Raw genomic sequence first — 21,660 nt, 5'->3', positions numbered from 1 at the left:
CCAATGGTCCAAAAAATTTTCTCGATGGTGACTTAGGTTTTCGTATTGGTCAATTAAATCAGATTCTTGTAGTACGGGGTATAAAGATGGTAGTGTGTTTTCGTTGAGAGTAGTCTTTTGCACAGGTGAATCAAACGGCATTCGCTTACCTCGATGGTGTTCCGATGTCGGTTGCTTGAAAACTTGTTGATAGCAGCGTAGAGCACTTGCAGCTGGCAAATGAAGCACAGATCAGAAATTTTTATTCCAGAGTCTTGTTGGGACCTCCAAATGTAAAGGTTTCCAAACTGTGTATTTACCAATAGACAACTCTGATTATGATGTTACAATTGAGTCTTTTTATACTGATCATTGAAGGTTAAGATGGGAGATGGCAAACAAAATTTTACTAGGTAATCATTACTACGGATTAGATTTTATAGGTTATCAATACCCTCCATTTAAAAATACTCATACGAAACAAAAAGATTTAAATTCTTGAAATTGAAAATAGGTCTAAATCTGTCCTTAGTCATCTTAGAAACGACAAAAAGTGCATAGCACTATACCTTCGTGTAAATTAAATCTAGAATTGTGAAACAAAATGATGGTGAAAACGAGCCGCGTTCATCGGTGGCTATTGCAGGTGCGTGCGACGATCCGCTGCCGAGATTGGCGTGTATGTTTGTAAACTTTTCTTTCGTTTTCTTGGAAAATGGAGCAGTGAGGCGCTGGTTAATTACTTGACCCCCAGCTGACCTTCTTACCTTCTTGTATTTTGTATATTTTTAAATCATGACGGGTTCGGCACCGTTCGATGCGTTGGCTCACGCTGATTCCGGCAGTATGAATGTCAGCGCTAGCAACGGTACCGTTCGGGAGTTATGATTTTTTTGCCCGTTCACACCAATTCCCTGACTCCCACAAGTGCCTGGCTCGTCTATCCCATTGCGTCCAACCCCCATGGGATTTTTTCTATCCAAATATTTTTTCGGTCTCGAAACCGGTATCATTGGATGCGGCTCGTCAAACTCGTTCCGATAGTGAAGGTCCCGCCGTGATCGGATACACCGTTCGGCCGCAAACGATTTTTAAAGCTCGAAAAATGATGATGGGCCTCTACCTGCCAATTCTAGGAATTCGACGTCAAAAGCGCAGCCGTGTTCGGAATTAATTTTCAAAAATTCATAGCAGCTGAACGGTGCGTCGGATAGCGAAAATTTTTCGACAGCTGCGATCGCGTGATTGCGCTCTATCCAGCGGTACCCGATGAGGAGCCGTGCGACCGCTTCTTCCGGTAGCTGACTCGGCCGGTTTCGGCATATCCGATTTTCATGCGGATTTCACGGTCCAGCTGCTCCTGCCCGGCTTAATTTGCCATTTTCCCATTCGTAGGGCGATCCGAGTTCACGTACAAAAGTTATTCACGGTCAAACATGGCGACAGTGCGCTAAAATTTCAGCGGAAAAAGGCCCGTTTCCCGGAATTTTGTAAACGGTTCTTATGAATTTTGCCGCCTTTTTTCCGCCGAATTTCTCCGGAACCCGGTTTTGGTCTGGGTGCAGCTCCTTTCCCTCCTCGTCCCTCCCCCTTGTCCCTCCCCCTTGCCTCCCCCTTATCTTTCCTCCTCTTTTTTTTGTGCCCGTATTGTAAATTTTCGGGCATAAATCCGGTAATACCTTCGGTAATATTGAAATACTAAAGTATATCAATATTTACACTCAGGGAAAAAGAGTGGTAATAAAACCATTGTTGTCGGGAGTAACAACAATCGCGCTTTTACTAAATAGAGCATTGACCTCAGTGTTACAAATACTCGATTTTTCTTCATCCATTACAATTTCAGAGGGCCACTTGTCTTGAAGGGGAGGTTGGGTAAATTCAATATGGTAACCTGATTCAATGATATCTAAGATCAATTGATCGCCTGTAATTGAACGCCAAGCGTCTAAAATTAATGAAAGTCGTCCGCCGACAAAATAAACACCAGACACGGGTGAAGAAAAATCCACGTACTTGTTATTGGGGTAAGAGCCTTGCTGCTGTTTTCCTTGCTGCTGCTGAGGCTGCTGCTTTCTCCAATTCCAGTTGCCACCACCATTGTTGTTGTTGTTGGAATTGTGGTTAGTGCGGGAACCGTCACCCTGTTGATCACATTTGCGATGTGAATAATTGCTCTTACGGCTAGAGGAATGACCGCCAGAGCGTCCAATTTTATCCATTTTGGAATCCATTTCCGCTTCCTTATTCAGAACGGTAATAAATTTCTCTCTAAAGAGATAACGGTGTTCTCGGGAAGAGAAAAGCAGAGGGTCAACCACCATGCCGGAGAATTTCGGAGCCACGTAAACGCATGGCGTTAAAGCGTCGTATCGGAGTCATATAAGAAAAAACATGGCCCAACAAAGGAGTGGCCGTTTGGCCAGGCAAATAAGCATCATTGGAATGCGGAACGGAATTCAACAAATGAATGAGAGGCGGAAAAACTCGCGTTCGGATACTTGTGCACTGATATGCCGGCCAGCGGCTACAAGTCATAAAAATTAAAAAAAAAATTTTTTAGATACCTTTATCTATTATTAGGCCACAAAATTATTTTCATTGACTTAGGTGGATTTTTTAACCCTCTTTTTCTCAATCGCGCTAAGCGCGCTCCGTCATTTGAATCCATGCTAAAATGGTCCGAAAACGCGAAGTGTTCGGATACTTTTGGCACCTACTGTATATATTTTTCTATAATACCATTATACAAATATAATACCATATAATTCCTTATATGGTAATTTATATGTTACGTACAGTACCCGCACTTAGTATCCGAACGCTAGGGTTATTAAACCCAGCGTCTTATGGCGAATGGTGTGTAGCGTGGATAGGGAAATGGGGTAGTAAAAATTAAAATAAAGCTACAAAAAAATTGTCTAGTCTTAAATAAACAATAAGCTATCCAGTACATTTTTTTTTTATCTACAAGATTTGTTGACTAGCATGTTAGTCATCAAATAGCCGAACACAGTCGGATGTCCAAATCATGGCCAACATCCGTTAGATATCCCCGTACTCAATGGGTAGTTCCAGGGAGGTCCACCGGCAATCATATTTTAAGTGCAATGGATGTGCCAAAGTTACATTCTACTGACTTCCTTCCAACAGCCAAAAATTTTTAAATTGTTCCATATGGGGATCGGACCAAGCCAATCGGGGCGCTTTATTGCCGATCGGGATTCGCATTCGGGCCATCGGTGCGTGGCTCATGGTGGAAAATTCTACTCATTAAATTCAATTGGGGTTCCATCAGGGTACTTAATCGGGGCTGTTACCCCGATTGTAATCAAACGATTTATGCAAAAACACAATGTATTGACTTTTTTACCCGATCGCTCTGATAACAACCCGGATTATAGCTCGTTTTACCCACCTGCCCTGATTTTTACCCTGAAACAGTAAGAACGGCCATTTTTAAAATGGGGTCGGGGCAATAGGGTAAACTCAATTTTTTCCCCGCCCTGCCACGGTTGAAAAGGCAGCAAACCAATTCAACTCGAATGGTCTTTTCTCTGCGGGGCGGTTAACCCGTTTAGAGCTAATTTTGGCCGATCGCCAAGTTTCATTGTTTATTGTCAAAATTAATTTCGTTCCAAAAACGGGGGAACATAACCGTGTTCAAATTTTTCCCTAGAACCTTTTTTTATTTTAAGTCTACCATTTACTAAGAAAAATATTTAAAAAATTTAGGGGTGAATATCTATTTGCGGGTACGGTTTTTTTTCTAATTTATTACTATATAATGGAATAAATATACAGTACCCTCCCAAAATAATATACACTTAGCAGTTTTTGGCCTTTTTAACATGGCTTCTTATGGTAAAACATGTCCCCGGTTTTTATTTTTTAACGTTTTTTGTAAGAGTTATGTCAAAAAAAAGAAAAATTGCATACTCATCCATGAGTTGGCTTTCGTGTGATGAGTGGCGCATCCATGTAAATGATTTACCCTGAATGATATTTGTGCATTCAGGTGTATACGATATCCCCCTGTCCCCGTTTTGCGAGCCATTACTTTGTTAGTGGTTAACAAAAGAAACAAAATCTTTTTTATTTCGTGCATAATTTTTTGTTAAGAATCGCACTGAAGTTCTAGTTTTCCTCTCGTATTAAGAATATGTTAAGCTTTTCTTTTTATAAATATAATTTTAAAAATTTTAACGTCATATTGTCCTTTTAACAAAATGCGTTGTAGGAGCCCAATTTTGATTTCCAAAATCCATGTATATTATTTCATGGTAGGTTAGCTTAGATTTCATTTTTGGCCACTAAAGGGGTCTGCTACATCGCTTGTCAGATACCTCCGTTTTTATATTTTCCTGAATCTCAAGCCAGTTTACCATAATATAACGTCTATGGATTTAGAAAACATTATTTTGGGAGGGTACTGTATGTAAGTCGTGAGTTTGTTTGCGCGGGCTTCCGTTCACCTTACGGGAACCAAGCCGTCGGTAATTAACTTAAGCTATAAAAAAATTGAATTAAAAAATATATATTTTTCGGCATTTTATAATATTTGAAGCAAGCATGATAATGATAGAATTTTAATTTCAAATAATAAAAATTTTAAACTTAAAACTTAATAAATCATGCTGAAGTTTAAAATTAAAAAAATATTTAGCATAACTTGTTCAATTCCATTTTATACACTTCTGTTTTACCTTAAGTTCGACAGGGACTTGACTTTTTAAAAATCCTGTTGATGATTTGTTATCGAAACTGAAGTGTTTTACAAAAATTCGATTCGATTGTTCGCAAACCACAAAAATTTTATATCTGTACATTGGTTCAGTGGAAGAAGGTTCTCAGTGAAGACCAAGGGGGAGTCAACTCCAAAAAATAGAAAAAAATGAACCAAAAAAGCTAAAGGTAAAGTGGTAAAAGAAATTTGTTGGCGCGAAATGACAAAACATTTGATAGGAAAGGAAAAAAGAAAAAGAACAAGGAAAAAATTTTTCTCTTTCCGCTGACAAAAAGAAAAAAAAATTAATTATTTTGGTGAAAAATCAATTTGTTTAGGGGGAAAACAAAAATTTTGACCATGCTTGAGGGGAATTTGATGCACGCGACACCTGGAACAATTCCTTGCAGTTTTCATTAGTCATATCGCTACTTGCGTGTTTCTAGGGTTGTAATCAAGGATGAAAGTGAACTAGATTATCCAGAAAAAAAAAGGTAGTCTCTAAGATGCAATTCATGAATGTATTAATGATCCCATGTTTTTTAAAACTGACGAAGAAAAGTTAGTTTTTTTAGGTGAGAAATTTGCGAATGATCCATTAAGATTTAAATTCTCTTTTCGAGAGAAAATTGCACTTCAAGAAGCGGTCACGATGTCAAAACGCATTTTAGAAGAGTACTCAAAACAGTACACCTTTTCTCGTACGACGGAAAAACGGAAGCGCTCAGTTCATCAGGATACTTTAATTCAAAAGAAACCTCGCCTTGACGATGTGCTATTGGACGTTGGCGTTGGCCCATCTACGGCTGCAGCAGAAGAATTGACCACTACTGTTGCTGAAGCATCCACAGCACCGCTCACCAGGAAAGGGAAAAACCTTCACGAATACGTCATGAAGTGGTTCAAAAACACAAAGCAACTTGTTGAGAAACAAATTGCCTATCTTCCAACTGACTGTGAAATAATTGCTGAAAGGAGTTCAATAAAGTGTTTGAAGTGAAATTTAATAATTAAGACTGATGTAGAGTAAAAGGGTTGCTGGAAGATAAGTCGCTTCGTAAATAATCATCTTCCACGTTTCCACAAAATAGCTCCCGAGCCGCAAGAAACAATCTTACACCAACCTGTCATTTATCCAACGCATGGACTCAAGATAACACCGTCAACAATCACCAATAACGAGGAAAACATTATTAACTTGAAAAACCAAAATTTCTTAAGGCCGAGAACGAAATTAAAGCTCTCGTTCCCGGCTTTTCAACGTTGCTCAAGTGGATGTAGGAACAAAGTGTGTTGAATCACAACAAAAAGTCTAGAGGACGACTCTTTAGAAATGAAGCAATTATCCACTTTTGTGTAAATTTTTATTGTATGGCAGGTAAACATTCTTAAGAAGTTCTTTATGCCAATTTTCACAGTGCCTCGGTGCCATACCTTGTCTACGTACAATCAAATCAAGGTTCTCTCGATACGACGGATCTGTGTCGGAAGGTATAGTAAACGTCAAGTACTTAAAGGATTTTTTCATTCAAAACAATTTGCCTCTCATCGTGTCTCTTAGTGAATACTGCACCGCAATTGTGTCACAGAGAGATTATGACACCGCTTCCAATTATGGGTGTTAGTCTGCCAATGGAAGTGAATGGACTAAGAAATCATAAACGAGCAGTAGTCACAGATATCAAATCAATTATTGACGTGTTTGAAGAGTTCCGTCGAGCCACGCTGATGCTTGTAGTAATGGCACTACCCCTAGTCGACCGCCTTCCACCGATCCGCATTCTTTCTTTTTGCACGGACAACAAGTTCACAGCGGAGGACGTAAAGGCTCGCATGCATTTCATTATATCCGCATTCGCAGCTGAAGGGATTCTTGCTCTAGTTTGTTCCGCAGACGCAGATGCCCACGAAATGAAGTTTATGCGTGAAACGGAAGAGCTGGGTCTCCCCGTTCCAGAAAATATGCAATTATCTGTTATTTTCTAAATATTTAAGTTCGTCTTCTATTTGTTTGATTTTTTTAAATCTTTTGTAAAGGTATTCCTGGCGGCCAGGAAATGCTCTATTCTCTTAAACCGACATATTTCTATTTTGCTGCTATTAGGATTGGATGTGGCATACCAGTTCAATTTCCTGTTCATCAAGGTATAAATTAATCAACTGGTTTAGTAGTAAAAATTAATAGTAATGAATGTCAGTTGTTCTAGTGGCGAAAGAGTGAATGAGATTAATAAGATCAGAAAATGTTTTAGCGAATGTCAATTACATTGCTTCCCCCGTCCACTTACAAACACTTATGAATCAACATGATAAAAGTCGACATCTTCTAAAACCTGAGGATCTCAACGTGCACTGTAAGATGAACTATGGATCGGCAGAGAGATTAGGTCAGCTCCATGTTCCCCAACTGCTCGAATATGTTGAAGGTAGTAGCTATGAAGAAGAATTCTTTAAGAATCAGTTATAATCTATGTTAATTTTTTCGAATTTAAATAGGTTCGGAAGCGACACAGTTTTATCTAAGGCTGATTTATTACTCAGCTTTAAGTTATGTGGATCAAAATTTGTCGCCACTGGAGCGAGTATATCGAATGTGGTACGTGGTGTTCAGTCTACGACTTTGGCGCTATTGGATCACCTGTGATACAGCTTACACACTGGCAGCCAATTTTATGACACTAAACGTTTATCTTTGCGTCGAGTTTAACGCCCACGCTTTAGTACTTATGATATTATCTTTAAAAGACAATCCAGAAGCTTTCAAACCATGGCTGTGTACCAGCTAGCCATGTGAAAGCTCCTTCCGAGGTGGCCGCTCTTGCACTGCGAACTGCTCAACAATGGTTAACTTCACCACTCGCGAGTTTTTCAAATCTCGATGCCGCAAAATTGATGCAGCCAGTCGCCTGACAGCATATGGAGTGAAGGATGGCCTGTCCTACCCTCGTTTCGAGCGCCCTTTTGACCAGCCCCGAAACCAATGCTCGTGGAAAATGCCGTCAATGGAAGAGATGGACTATAAAATCCGCGTTGCTCTCGACGTTGCCGACAAAGACTTTTAAAAAATGTGCCAAATCGGACTCTTCTAAACTATCTGCTTATACATTTTTAAATCACGATGATAGTTTAACTCAAGAGGCAGATAGCTTATAGCTACATATCAAAGAGATTTGAAATCCTATTTGCTTATTGGCAAAAGAAAAAACAATACGAAAAGTGATCAACTGATTATTTACCTGGTATCCCAGGAATGCTTTTATCTTTTATAGTATCACAAAATTCCTCTGAAGCTTCCTCCGATAAGGTAATGGCATTATCTATAGATAATTCCGTTGTTGAAAGCAAAGGTGCCAAAATTCTATCCTGTTGCAGTTCACTGTCCGAATCACTGAAATCACCTTCTATTTCAAAAGTATCGTTTTTCCTTCCCTTAACCTGGTTTTTCTCCCACCCGCTACCGATTTTATTGTTTTATTACCTTCTTCCGTTTGACCGAGGTGTCAATGTTTTCACTTTATTTCTTGACCTTGTTTCACACCAGTTCACGTTCCTTCGTAAACTGGTGGCTTGTGTTTTCTTTTTTATGACCCACGCCAACTTTAGCGTCCCCAAACCGAGATGCAGTATAAAACCCAAATCTCTTTCGCCCCCGTGTCAGTCGCTTCTTAGCAATCGTGAGTAACAGTAGACCGTAGTGTGTAGTGTCTCGACGTACTGTGTGTAGGGCCGAGGAGAGGAAGACAATTAAACTGTTTAGTACCTTACTCGTCAGCCTTATTTCATCCTTCCCACCAGCACCATTTCGCAGCGCCAGCCCCGTTCGTCCGTCAGCCGTGCCACAGCAGTAACCGTACAACCCTACTTGACGCCGGAACGATGTCTCCCAAACCGGGAGTAATCCATGATCTGTTCTTCCTCTCTTTCTTTTAATTGTTCTTTCCATATCCGGGCAGCCGACGTGACTGGCTGACGGATCATAACACTATAACCTATGTACCACCCATGACAAGTCTGGCCAGAAACTTTCCCCTTGTTCTTGACTAACCCTGTACCTTTTGAGTGTTTTGGTGGTAATAAATAAACCAGTCACGTCAGACGTGACAGGCTAAATTATTGCATAATAAGAACGATAATTACTTAGCATTCTTGGAACTTATTACTGAGTATGACCCATTCTTACCTAGCCGCATCAAACAGTATGGCAACAAAAGAAAGTGAAATGTTTCTTATTTGTCGGCTACTATTTGTAAAGAGTTTATTCAACTTTTTGGAGACGCTGTAATGGAGTTTATTATGAACCAATTAAAATAAGCTAAATACTATTCCATTGTATTCGATTCAACACCCGACGTGTCTCACGTGGATCAACTTACCTTCGTCTTTTGCTACGTGCAGGAAGATGGGACTCATGTAGAACGTTTTATTGGCATCATACCAATGTCTGGCCATACAGGTCCTGTATGTGCATCTGGCTAATACAAGATAAGAAAAAATCGAAATCTTTTTTATATCTTTTTTATCAGAAGATTAATGGAAAATATACTTTATCTTTATCTTATTTTTTCATTTTTTTCTAAAATATAAAAGATATTTTCACGGGTGAAAAGGGAGATTGGTTATCTCTTCGCAGAGATGAGTCATCCGCTCCTTGGACAACACTGCGATCGTGGTGAAGAAATTATCGGGAGAAGTCCGCTCTAAGAAAGATGCGCAGATGCGCAGTCCGGAAGGGGAGTAATTCGCGCGACGGTATAAAACACTGCCCCGAATCTGCGTCAGAGGAGTCTCCATCGGGTGAGCTCACGGAGCTGGGCTCCGTTAGAGGAGTTCCCTGGTTTCCCTAGAGGTCTTCAGACATTTCTCCAATTTTTGGTAATGGTTATCCCCTTTTGTTCGAGTAAAACTATTGTTTAGATTTAAGTCTCCCTTGTATTCGTTTGTGCTTGTTTAAATACAACCAGTGTGACAATATTATCTAAGATAACTAGACAATTTACATTCCTTTAAAAATGTATAAATTAATAATATAAAATAAATAGAATGTTATATCGGATTAGGCACGTTCTAATTGCTTTATTATAATCCATTATTATTGTCTGCTTAAGTAATTGTGTGTGGTAACGACTAAGTCAACTCTAATAATTAATATTAATTGTAATTGTGATTGGTTGAAAATCAATAAAATGAGAAGAGGTGCAATTCCAGGTGTGAGAACATTTTGTCAAAATAATGCTAGAAGAGGAAGAGAATCAAGTCGATGACGAGGACGTATTTGTTTGAAACAGCAAAAAATTGTGTAGTGCATCCTTTTTTGTTTTTTCGCATTATTTTATCTAATCTTATCGATGTCTCTAGAAAATTAGATAAAGTAAAATTATCTGTATCATTACTTTTTTTCTTATTTTCTCCCAAGTAACACACGTTGTCGGTCCGATATCGGACCGTGTTGGCATTTGTACCTAGCCGATATCACGTGCCAACCTAAACCGATATCGGCTGGAGCTCAGTTTGGCGCACCGATCTGAGTAGGCCCGATATCCCGACCGAGGTCGCACCGATACGGAACCCATGCACTGTATCCTACCAATTTCGGTATTTACTTTTTTTATTTTATTTTTATTCTTAATTATTTTGCAAAAGAATATATTACAGAAGAAGTCATCGGTCATTGTTGTATTTGTAACATTTACTTATTTTAACAAAAAATGAACAAACGGAAACTGAAAAAACAGATCAACTAATATAAATTTTCAGTCCTCATCCGAAGTCCCTTGGATATCAATTTCATCGTCTTCATTTTCTTCGTCTTCATTTTCTTCGTCTGTGATGTTATCGTTTTCTTTGTTTTCTTCATCTTCTCCAGCAATCTTACGCCTTTGGTTCCTTCCGCCTTTGCGATCCTTTGAACCACGCAGGAAATTTACAATGCAGTTATTAACCGTTGAATTATCGTAAATTTTCTTGTGGCGCTTGCGAAGTGCAACTAAAAAAAATAATAAAGAATAAATACCTTTTAAAAATATTTTAGTTGACTTTACCTTTATATGCTTTGTAAAATTCAGTTGCGTTCAAAGGTTTTTTTTCAGTTTTCCTTTTCCTTGGTGGCTATATTCGATTGCAACAACCTTGTCTAAGCAATGCCTTAATAAAAGCTTGGAAGAATCAGCAAGAGTACCACCTCCCAAAGATATAAGGTAACGAACCTTAATAGAAAAAAATAACTTGCTTTAAATGAGAACATTAAAAAAATGGAAATAAGCTTACAAAATATATCTTGAAACGTTTTTGAAGCAGCTCCCTCTCCAATGAAAGAAAGTCTTCCATAGAAGAAATAGGGAAATCGGGAAGTTTTTCTACGAAATCGTCGTGTTCTTCCTCAGACGTAGTGATTGGTCTACTAGCAACCAGGGACTGAACTACTCGAAAAAGCTCGTCCTGTCGGACCATTGATTTTGTTAGGTAGTCCACGATCTCATTTGGTAGCTTAATATTCGAAGCGGATTGTTCAGTATCTGAAAACAAAAATCATTTTAAGGATACATTTCATTATTACATCTTAAAATAATTACCGTGTCCTTTATGATGGGATATGCGGGAAACCCTCAAGGAATTACTATCCGATTGTGTCTCCTTAATTAAGGTTCGTTTATGGACCGGTGTGCTAGAAATGGGTGCAAAACTAGTTTGTTGTTGAGAATTTTGACTTGAACTTATTGGTGAGCTCCCTAGTGAGATATGATCTATATTAAAGAAAATTAAAAGTTAGCAAGGGCATGATTCTAGCAAATAAAATTAATACTTACAATTGTTAAGGTCTCTATTGTTGAAACGATTTTGCTGTTGAGAATGTTGACGTAAATTCTTAGGTGAGCTGTCTGGTGAGACATGATCTAAATTAAAGATAATAAACAGTTAGCAAGGGCATGATTTAAGCAAATAAAAATTAATACCACATTGTATTTAGATTTTGCTGTTGAGAATGTTGACGTAAATTCTAGGTACTGTGGTGAGACATGATCTAAATTAAAGATAATAAACAGTTAGCAAGGGCATGATTTAAGCAAATAAAAATTAATACTCACAATTGTTGATGTCTCCATTGTTGGAACGATTTTGCTGTTGAGAATGTTGACGTAAACTCTTAGGTGAGTTGTCTGGTGAGACATTATCTTTATTTAAGAAAATATAAAGTTAGCAAGGGCATGATTCAAGCATATAAAATTAATACTCACAATTGTTGATGTCTCTATTGTTGGAACGATTTTGCTGTTGAGAATGTTGACGCAAACTCTTAGGTGAGCTGTCTGGTGAGACATTATCTAAATCAAAGAAAATATACAGTTAGCAAGGGCATGATTCAAGCAAATAAAATTTATACTCACAATTGTTGATGTCTCTATTGTTGAAACTAGTTTGCTCTTAGGTGAGCTGTCTGGTGAGACATGAACTAATATATACAAGAACATATAGTTATGAAGTGAATGATTATACGAGTAAAATTTACACTCACAATTGTTGAGGTTTCTGTTGTTAGCACTTAACTGTTCCCGTAAACTGTTGGATGAAATGACAGGTGGGCTGATAATTGAACTATTAAAGCATTCAACGGCTGGTTTTTTGGTTTACCAACAGCTACTCTGGCCAACGTCTTTGGAGGACACATTCCTATTTCTATGATGGAACAATTAATTTATAAACTTCAAGACTGGGAATTTCAATATAATACCTCTGACTTTTTTTACTTTCGACTTCACTGATCTCTGTCGCAGATAGGACTCGCTAAAAGTTAGGTTTTTTGCTGGCTTCCCAGCCGTAATTCTTTTACCACGTCTGGGAACCATCTTAATAAAAATAGTTTAAACACATAATTCAATTAACAAAGTCGTGAAATTGACTTACGATTGATTGTCTGTCCATTATGAAATAAAGCATTTTGATTAAATCGAAACGCCAAGAAGAAGACGCAACCACTCCTCTTGACAGTTGATTGTCAATTGTTTTCAACGCTAACCACATCTATTTAGAATATTCAATATAAGAAATTTGTTTCGTAGCTCAATAATTATGACTCTTCACGTGCATATCTTAATGGACATCTATTTGGCTGATACAAAGCACAAAGACAACCCTCAGTATACATATAATGATGCAATCAAATGAAAGGAGGACTTACCTGATACAAAGCACAAAGACAACAAATTCGATCACGGACGTTCGGCCATAAGTAAAGTCAGCTGATACGTCTGTCTTTGTGTCTGAATCAAGTGGGATGGGAAATTTGGGTTAAGCAATCATCGAGGGTTAAGCAACAACAAAAATGTCTCTGCCGTCGCTCCATTCTCCCCGAAGTCCGTCTAGCTGGATTCTGGCTGGACGGAATTATCAGCTGGTGTAAGCAAGCAGAGGCGAGTGATCGGGCGGAGTGATTGGCCGGCTTCTGTTTTAACGTTGACGACTCGAACTAAATTGTCGGGTCCCGGGAAAACCTCGGAAACGACTCCGTGATTCCACATTCCTCTTGGCTGATTCGGGTCGGCAATCAAAACGTGATCTCCCACAGCAAAGTTTCTCTTTTCTTTCTTCCACTTCTTTCTTGCTATAAGGGATTGTAGATACGGACCTTTCCAAAGATCCCAAAATATGTTGACGGCACGACGCAAACATCGATAATGTTCTGAAGGTAGGGCGTCTTTGAAAGAGCCAGTGGGAAAATGGCTCGTTGACGGACGATTCAGCAGATCATTTGGTGTAAGCGGACGTGGATCGGACGGATCAGGGCTTAGCTGCGTGAGAGGGCGAGTGTTTAGCAATCCCGCCACTTCGAATAACAGCGTACGCATCGTCTCTTCGGATGGGTGACATGATCTACATGGTGGAGATGCAGAACTTGTGGTAAGTCTTTGCGCTGTTTCATTCTATTGTGCTCTAGTTGTGCGGAGGCGGAGGCTGTCAGGGGCTTCCGAGAGTCGTCGACCCAACTGGCCTATGCGCCTTAAACTGTTGGGGTACGAAGCCACAGCACCGGCCGTGTGACAGGCGATTAGGATGTGATAGCGCGGGGACGGCCATAAGAATTTCTGGGGAGGTAGGTGGGACCTAGTGGTGATTAAGGGGGGCGTAGAGGCGGACAGTGGTGCGCTGCAAGGCGGTAGATCACCGCCGGTAACGATTGAAAAATCGGGAGTTTAGACGAAGAGTCGTTCGTCGGGAGGCGGTAGGTTACCGTTGGGAGCGATCGGAAGATCGGATTTAGACGAAGAGTCATTCGTCGGGAGGCGGTAGGTTACCGTTGTGAGCGATCGGAAGATCGGATTTAGACGAAGAGTCATTCGTCGGGAGGCGGTAGGTTACCGTTGTGAGCGATCGGAAGATCGGATTTAGACGAAGAGTCATTCGTCGGGAGGCGGTAGGTTACCGTTGTGAGCGATCGGAAGATCGGATTTAGACGAAGAGTCATTCGTCGGGGAGGCGGTAGGTTACCGTTCTGAGCGATCTGATGATCGGGTTTTAGACGAAGAGTCGTTCGTCGGGAGGCGGTAGGTTACCGTTGTGAGCGATCGGAAGATCGGATTTAGACGAAGAGTCGTTCGTCGGGAGGCGGTAGGTTACCGTTGTGAGCGATCGGAAGATCGGATTTAGACGAAGAGTCATTCGTCGGGAGGCGGTAGGTTACCGTTGTGGGCGATCTGAGGATCGGGCTTTAGACAAATAGTCAGAAGGCAGTAGATGAGTGGGGGTGCTGGTAGAGCCAGGGGAAGACAACGCCCTCGCGACGAGTTTGGGCGATTTGCGCCAAGGGTTGATCAAGCAATTGTAGGTGGTATCGTCGAAACCCTCAACCCGAGTAACCTTGTGCGAAGGAACGGGAGTCGAGTGGACGACTGTGTAGGTGTGCCAGGAGGATTATCCGGGTGGGAAGACCGTACACGGGTAATAACGAGAGAAAGTAATTTGGGGCAACATAAAGCTAGTATTAGCGAGGAAGAAACTGTAGCGTGGGCTGACGGCGAGGACAGCTCCAATTCGGAAAGCAGTGAAGGGGAGTTAGAGTGGGATTTTGAGGCTTTTCGGCGCAGATCCTCGGTGGTAAGCGCTCGATTGCTACGCAGCAGGGCCGCCAGAAATCCTGTTGTAGCTGGGGTAGTCGCACCCCCTTAATCCCGTAGGGATGGCGGCCCAGATTAAATTCCAGACTCCCCCACATTCACCGGGCGGGATGGGGAAGACGTAGTAAGTTGGATCCATCGCTACGAAAAGGTGGGGAGATACAACCGGTGGGGTGAAAACGAGCTCAGGGACCACATCGAGCTGTCGTTAGAAGGGGCTGCGGGTAAATGGTATGCATGCATGGAGGCATCAGGCAACCTTCCCGCTGCGTGGTCAGGGGCCCCGGTGGTGGCAGGAGTAAAATCAGCGCTGTTAACACAGTTTACGCCCGTAAACTATGTGCAACATAACGAGGTTAAACTGCGCGGGAGGAAGCAGGGAAGTGAAGAATCGACCCTAGAATACTACTACGATGTGCTCGATCTATGCCGTAGGGTAGATCCGCATATGGCTGAGGCCACGAAGCTAGCACGTCTCTGGCAGGGTTTGCGTCCTAGTGTCCTAGAAAAACTATGGAGTTTAAAGCCCACCAACTGCAATGAGTTTCTCCAAGAAGTAAAACGCTTCCAGGAGATGACCGATCGAGGGAAGCAATACGAGTGGGCTATGGGAGTTATGGGAAGGGAGGAAAGACCCACGCATGACCCATCGCAGCAAGATGCAACGGTAGAAACGAGGTTGGAAAAAATCGAGAGAATGCTGGGAGTTATGGGAAGGGAGGAAAAACCCACGTATGACCCATCGCAGCAAGATGCAACGGTAGAAACGAGGTTGGAAAAGATCGAGAGAATGTTGGAGGAATTAATGTAGAGAAGAAAAAGAGCGGCGTGAAAGCAGCCGGAGAAGGAGAAGCAGAGGGGAGGACTTGGCCAAGTTGAAGACCCAATTGGTAGAGAAGAGCGACACTGCATGGAAATTCTTCGATGGCAGGAGCGGTTGACTTGCTGAAAGTGGAAAAATCCCCCAACTTATGTTATTTTATGAACTCATGTACTTTTTTTTTTCTCTCTCTCTCTCGGTTGATGTTTGGCAAGGTATTGTCTTTGTAGAGTGTAGAGGGGTCAAATGTTCCCCATGGTATGTTGAGTTTTTGGGATATAGAGTCTTATAGGAAAGTAATAGCGGTCGGGACGACTCGCTATCTAGGGAGGGGAGATGTCGCGGTTATTTGAGGCCCCATGGACTAGTTGTCACGTCCGGCGCTTCTGTATCGGCTATTGACCGCAACTCTACCCGAGATGTCCGGCAGTCTTGTCAGCAGATATTTCTCCCGGTAGCTGAGGCCTACGTTAGTACATAAATACTTGTGTGTGTCCCTTGCTGTGCCCCCAGTCTAGTTGTAACTGTTTGTTAGTACTGTGTGTGTGGGAGCGCACCGACAATGAATACAAACTTAATCGCTACTTGAGTCTCAGCGTTATTCCTCGGTGTTACAATAGCGATGTTTCTTGGCTTCTTGATCTAGCGCTTCGTACAACGCTCTTTTCGCTGACTTGACGAGGCTCTCGTGGGCACCACCAAAGTGCGGGGCGCTGGGTGGTTGAAATTTCCACTCAATTGGCGGAGCCGTCGGATCCGGACGAAAATCGCGAAGAGCTTGATCTTTTCCTAGGGTTTCGACATTTTGCACTAGCTCCTTTTCTGCACCTACAAAGTTGGTCCCATTGTCAGAGTAGACACATCTTGGGGTAGTATAGATACCGATGAATCTTCTGAACACCATAAGAAAATCGACGGTTGAGAGTGAAAGAGATAAGTCCAGATACACGGCTCGTGTGACCAAACACGTGATTAAAACTCCATAACGTTTTGTCGTGCGATTTCGACCGAAACCAACAAAAAGCGGACCGAAATAGTCGATGGCGGTTCGCGTGAATGGCGGAGTGTACATTTCCAGGCGGTAGAACGGAAGCTCTCCCATGAGCTGAGAAGCTAGTTTCGATCGATTCCGCCGACATTCCAAACACCTTTCTTTAGCTCTTCTCACTGCTTCCTTTCCACCCACGATCCAGAAATGTTCGCGGATGCGAGCTAAAATCTATCCCGGCGTGACGATAACCGCGATGGAATGCGTCGACGATCTTGTCGGTGAGTGGATGATTTCCCGGTAAGATGATTTGATGCAGATTTTCATACGGCAATGGTGCTCTCCCGATTCAGCCACCCAGTCGCAATAATCCATTCTTTCCGATAAACGGTGTGAGGGAAAGAAGGCTTGACGATGAATGGAGCTCTTTTGATTCCTTCACTCTTCGTAGTTCTCTTTCAAACGATTCTTCTTGGCATCGTTGTAGTATCTCGATGTGTTGTGGTTTCCCTTGGATAACATTTTGTAAATCGTTTGGACCGAACTGTAGAGATGACCAGTCCATTTGCGGGCGGATTTCAACTTCGGCAAGGAAGGTCCGGGCTGATTTTATTTCTTCCACGACGGACATCCAGGGCAAATCGATGGGCGACTCCTCTTCGGGTTGATACAGGAACTCTGGACCCTTGAACCAAACGTCAGGAATGGTTTCAATTGACGAACGGGTGGCTAGATCGCTACAATTTATACGGCCGGGTACGAATCTCCACTCAGAAGACTCTGTCAGTACTTGGATTTCCCCCAGTCGATGAGAGACGAATGGTTTGTAGTACGCGGCTGTCGACCTAATCCAATTTCTTACACAGGAACTGTCCGTCCAAAATCTTCTTCTAGTAACCGGTCTGGTCAGAGAGTTGGTTACATAGTCGGCTAATCTTGCACCCATCAAAGCGGCTTGTAACTCCAGCTTCGGGATGGACAGAACCTTCTTTGGAGCCAATTTGGTTTTGGCTATCACTAAATGAATGATGACTTGGCCGGATAAGTAGGTATGTCTCAGGTACACATCTGACGCAAACGCTTCCTCTGATGCGTCGCTGAAGACGTGTAGCTCGGAACTCGTGATCAATTCTTCATCCGGGAATAAACACCGTGGGATCGCCGTTTCCTTTATCGTGTTGAGCGACGTAATCCATTCTCTCCACCAGGTCTGGTCATCCTCTGCGATGATTTCTTCCCAGGTGACACCTTTAGTACTGAGCTGTCTGGACTTGATCTTTGCCTTGACGATCCATGGTGAGGCGAATCCAAGAGGGTCGAATATGCTGGAGACGAAACTTGAAATGCCGAATCGATTGTAAATAACATGGTCTGCTCCACCAATAACAAGAGATAAATGATCAAGTTCGGTGTTCCATCTTATTCCGAGAACCTTTATTTCATGGTCGCTTTTCGTAATCGTTGACTCGGAATTGAGTATTGCTGAAAATGCCGGAACATTTGAAATCCATTAATGGAAATGAAAGTCTCCCTGGACTAGGATCTGCTTCACATCTTTTGCGCGTTTAACGGCTTCGTCTAGGTCTCTCGCACTGTCCAGATAGTCGTCCATGTACATATTTTCCTTGATCGCCTTTACCGCTTCCGGTTTCTCTGCGCCATGATCGTCTGCTACTCTTCGGATGGTGGCGATCGCGACGAATGGTGAACATTTGTCACCAAATGACAATCGATTCATCTGATAGGTGGTAAATTCTTCTGATCCTTCTTCCTTCCAGAGGAAGCGGTGATAAGCTGCATCTTCTGGGCGGAGACGAATTCTGCTAAACATCGCTTCGATGTCGGCTGCGAAGGCGATTCTTCCTTCTCTGAGACGGATTAAAACTGATGGAAGCTGAACCTGCCAGGCAGGGCCGCTGAGAAGCGCGTCATTAAGGCAACGGTTTTGATAAACGGCTGCGGAGTCAAACACAATTCTCAGCTTTCTTGAACTTTTCTTATAAACGCCATGATGTGGGAGGAAATACTGTTTAGGGGTGTTGAGTTCTAGCACTGGAACCTTAGCGGCATATCCCTTTTCAAAATACTTCTTCATAGCCTTCGCATAATCTTCTTTGTAGACGGGATCCTTCTCGAACTTCTTGAATAAGCTAGGGGCTCTAAAGACGGCCAGTTGGCGGTTGACGGGTAGGCCAGGTGAGGCCGCTTTCCATGGCAACGCCACTTCGTAACCTACTTCCAGTTGTCGCGTTCCTCCGGCGACAATGTCGATGGCTGCTTGATCTTCTGGGGTCATCCGATCCTTCTTGTATTCTGTCCCAAATGATTCCGTGTCCGCAAATTGACGAATGGCCGTATCTAAGTCAGATATGTTGCAAGATGAAATCACGTTGATCCGGGCGGATTGCTTCGGATCAGCTTCTCCCAGTACTCCTCTTACAATCCATCCTAATTTCAATTTAAACGCGTAGGGTTCGTTGTCTGCTCCACTGCGAACGTCCAAAGGAATGACGAGATGACTGTGGTCAAGTCCCAGTAGAATGTCAATACGACCTCCACTCTCCTCCAAGGGTAGATCTTTTAAATGAATCCAGTTGCGCTTCTTGTCGGCCCAGTTGGTCAAGGGTTTCGGATCGCAGACGATGGGAAGAGATGCGACGTTCACACAAGCAGCTCCTCCAGATGAAAGTTCAATATTAAGAGCAATTTGTTCTGACTTAAAATGACTTATCTCCGCCCGGACACCAGAAATCTCGAGTAGGATTGGTTTGCCTTTGAATCCTAGTCGGCGTAAGAATCCTTCTCTCACCAGCGACGTGTCGCTGCCTTCATCGTAGAATAAATTGGCTGTTTTCCATCGGCCCGATCGATCCCGAACGTTGACTCGAAGAACTCCAAAGACGACTCGATGATTTGAAGCAATCTGGGCGCAGGCAGTACTGCCCGTATACGTCTCCACAGAGGTCGGGTTGATCGGCTCTTCTTGATGAATGAGAGAATGATGTCTACGTTTACAGTTGTTAACACCACATATCTTAGAGCTGCGACAAACTTTCGCTGAATGGAAGGGACGAAGGCATCCGTAACATAGGCGGTGTAGTTTGACGAAATTAATTCTTTCTTCAATGGAGAGGGATTTGAACGACTCACATACATCGATGCGATGACCTTGCTGACATTTGTAGCACTTGTGAGGAGGTCGGTTGGTGGCGACATGGTTCGTTCGAGCCCGCTGCCTACCGGGCTCTCGCTGTGGTTGTTGTTGTTGATCTGAAGCGACGTCGTAAGGAGTCCTGTAGGCAGCTGCTCTGAAACAGAGCCATTCACCAAACTGCTCCAAGGTTCTAGTTTCTTCTCTGGATCGCTTCGAATCGTTCCATGCGAGTCGGTCATGTACGGAGAGTTTGCTGCAAATCTTCTCTATGATATCGACTGAGTTGCTGCCACCAATTCTTCTTAAGTCGAACAGATGTGTTCTGATTCTCTCAGCATACCTTTTGGGTAGAGCTCCTCTTCCGGGATCCAATTTCTCTACTGCTTGCATATGGGCAGCTCTCATGACATCTCTTCTGCCACAATCTTGTTTGAGGCGATGTAATGCTTCCTTATAAGCGGGCTCTCCTCCTCCTAATCCGTAAACGATATCTTGACAGTCCCCCTGAAGATTTCTTCTTAAAATGGCCAGCTTCTCTCCCGGTGAGCAGTTCGAATCGTGCACAAGTGATTTGAACAGGTCGATTCAGGTGAACCATTCAAGTGCTGAACCTGAGTATGGACCGAGATCAGTTTTGACAGTTGTTTTCCATCCCACCTCTCTCGTGATTGGCTCGCCCGCACGTCGGCCTGCCTTGTAGTCATCTATCCAGTCATCAGGGGCTGGTTCTACACCTCGAACTTCCGAAAACTGACTTCCTTCTTCTTCTAACACCGACAGCTGGTAATCTGGGAACCTGGTATTATGAGAATGTTGACTGCTTACGTGAGTTGAAGGTGTTCGCGATGGGGTGACGACTTGTTGATGGATCTGGTTACTGATGACTGATGGAGCTTCTCCCATTCTTTCTCTGAGATACTCCTCCACTATCTCTTTTGTGTCGGCGAGACTCTTGACGTAGTTGAGCTGCTTCTGGAACTGTTTCTGATAGTCTTCATTGTTGGCCGAATTCAGTTCCAACTCGTCGTTTAGGGCGTTGGAGGCCTTCATAACCGACGATGCTTGTTCTAAAAGTGTGGTTACTGCTGTTCTCGAACCTCGTTGCTGGACGGTCTCATTGATGACTTTGAAGAAGTTAGTTAGCTGCGTTCTCATCCTTTTCCTTAATTTCTTCTTCTGCTCCAGTTCGATTACAGCTGTGTCAGGTTCAGTAGTGGGTTGGACTGGTGATGGAGTAGGTGGTGAAGGTGAAACTTTCCTCTTCGGACGGCCTCTCCCCATCCTATCTTACTTGAGAGAAACGTGTTTCCCAGATTGAAACAACGTGCGTGAAGTACAGCCAAATGATAACCTCCGGTTCGAAGGACCAATGTTTCGTAGCTCAATAATTATGACTCTTCACGTGCATATCTTAATGAACATCTATTTGGCTGATACAAAGCACAAAGACAACCCTCAGTATACATATAATGATGCAATCAAATGAAAGGAGGACTTACCTGATACAAAGCACAAAGACAACAAATTCGATCACGGACGTTCGGCCATAAGTAAAGTCAGCTGATACGTCTGTCTTTGTGTCTGAATCAAGTGGGATGGGAAATTTGGGTTAAGCAATCATCGAGGGTTAAGCAACAACAAAAAATGTCTCTGCCGTCGCTCCAAAATTAAAAAGCAAAAACTTATTGTTAACAACTGCTATTTGAAATTTAATGTTTTTCTTTATCAACTAAATCAGAAGTGTTTTTTAAGTTTTTCCATTTTTAATGTTGTGTGCCAGAAAAGAAGGTAAAGAACAACGCCACCTACACTACAGCATTACAACTTCTGTGGCGTTGCAACCATGCAACGCTGTATATTGCAGACAAACAGTATCTTTCTTATTTT

The 21,660-nt window shown here is 42.4% G+C and overlaps 2 protein-coding genes, 2 long non-coding RNA genes and 1 pseudogene across 6 annotated transcripts; 1 reads left to right on the top strand and 4 right to left on the bottom strand.

Annotated features, from left to right (window-relative positions):
- The first annotated feature begins 3,850 nt into the window (after positions 1-3,850).
- Positions 3,851-7,767, top strand: LOC116936765 (annotated as a pseudogene).
- A 2,606-nt stretch (positions 7,768-10,373) lies between these two features.
- On the bottom strand, positions 10,374-11,209 carry LOC123475808. The gene is made up of 3 exons (XR_006651194.1): positions 10,970-11,209; positions 10,744-10,908; positions 10,374-10,688 (listed from the first exon to the last, which is right to left on the bottom strand). It is a non-coding gene; the product is annotated as an uncharacterized LOC123475808 (long non-coding RNA).
- Positions 11,210-11,314: 105 nt separating this feature from the next.
- On the bottom strand, positions 11,315-12,227 carry LOC123475807. 3 transcript variants are annotated; one of them, XR_006651191.1, is made up of 4 exons: positions 12,216-12,227; positions 11,788-11,874; positions 11,509-11,595; positions 11,315-11,445 (listed from the first exon to the last, which is right to left on the bottom strand). It is a non-coding gene; the product is annotated as an uncharacterized LOC123475807 (long non-coding RNA). The 3 variants fall into 3 exon arrangements; XR_006651193.1 differs by lacking the exon at positions 12,216-12,227 and adding an exon at positions 12,088-12,121; XR_006651192.1 differs by lacking the exon at positions 12,216-12,227 and adding an exon at positions 11,938-12,024.
- Positions 12,228-12,242: 15 nt separating this feature from the next.
- LOC123475680 lies at positions 12,243-12,811 on the bottom strand. The gene is made up of 3 exons (XM_045178679.1): positions 12,605-12,811; positions 12,432-12,546; positions 12,243-12,376 (listed from the first exon to the last, which is right to left on the bottom strand). The coding sequence occupies exons 1-3, from the start codon at positions 12,719-12,721 to the stop codon at positions 12,243-12,245; spliced, it is 366 nt and encodes a 121-aa protein (XP_045034614.1). The 5' UTR covers positions 12,722-12,811.
- A 4,157-nt stretch (positions 12,812-16,968) lies between these two features.
- Positions 16,969-20,012, bottom strand: LOC123475679. Its single transcript, XM_045178678.1, has 3 exons — positions 19,672-20,012; positions 18,213-19,624; positions 16,969-18,101 (listed from the first exon to the last, which is right to left on the bottom strand). Exons 1-3 carry the CDS (start codon positions 20,010-20,012, stop codon positions 16,969-16,971), a joined length of 2,886 nt encoding a protein of 961 aa, XP_045034613.1.
- Positions 20,013-21,660: the final 1,648 nt, after the last annotated feature.

This window comes from Daphnia magna, linkage group LG9 (genome assembly GCF_020631705.1).
Source record: "Daphnia magna isolate NIES linkage group LG9, ASM2063170v1.1, whole genome shotgun sequence".
Classification (NCBI taxonomy): domain Eukaryota; kingdom Metazoa; phylum Arthropoda; class Branchiopoda; order Diplostraca; family Daphniidae; genus Daphnia; species Daphnia magna.
This window is presented reverse-complemented; position numbering and strand designations above follow the sequence as displayed.

What these genes read in the sequence shown, in the direction of transcription:
- LOC123475679 (XM_045178678.1), bottom strand. Translation starts at nt 20,012, where the DNA reads ATGACCGACTCGCATGGAACGATTCGAAGCGATCCAGAGAAGAAACTA. An exon ending in GTCCCTTCCATTCAGCGAAA is followed by an intron (nt 19,625 to 19,671) that starts GTTTGTCGCAGC and finishes CTGTAAACGTAG; the next exon opens with ACATCATTCTCTCATTCATC. An exon ending in CATGGACGACTATCTGGACA is followed by an intron (nt 18,102 to 18,212) that starts GTGCGAGAGACC and finishes CGGCATTTTCAG; the next exon opens with CAATACTCAATTCCGAGTCA.
- LOC123475680 (XM_045178679.1), bottom strand. Translation starts at nt 12,721, where the DNA reads ATGTGGTTAGCGTTGAAAACAATTGACAATCAACTGTCAAGAGGAGTG. An exon ending in TAATGGACAGACAATCAATC is followed by an intron (nt 12,547 to 12,604) that starts GTAAGTCAATTT and finishes ATTTTTATTAAG; the next exon opens with ATGGTTCCCAGACGTGGTAA. An exon ending in GAAAGTAAAAAAAGTCAGAG is followed by an intron (nt 12,377 to 12,431) that starts GTATTATATTGA and finishes GTTCCATCATAG; the next exon opens with AAATAGGAATGTGTCCTCCA.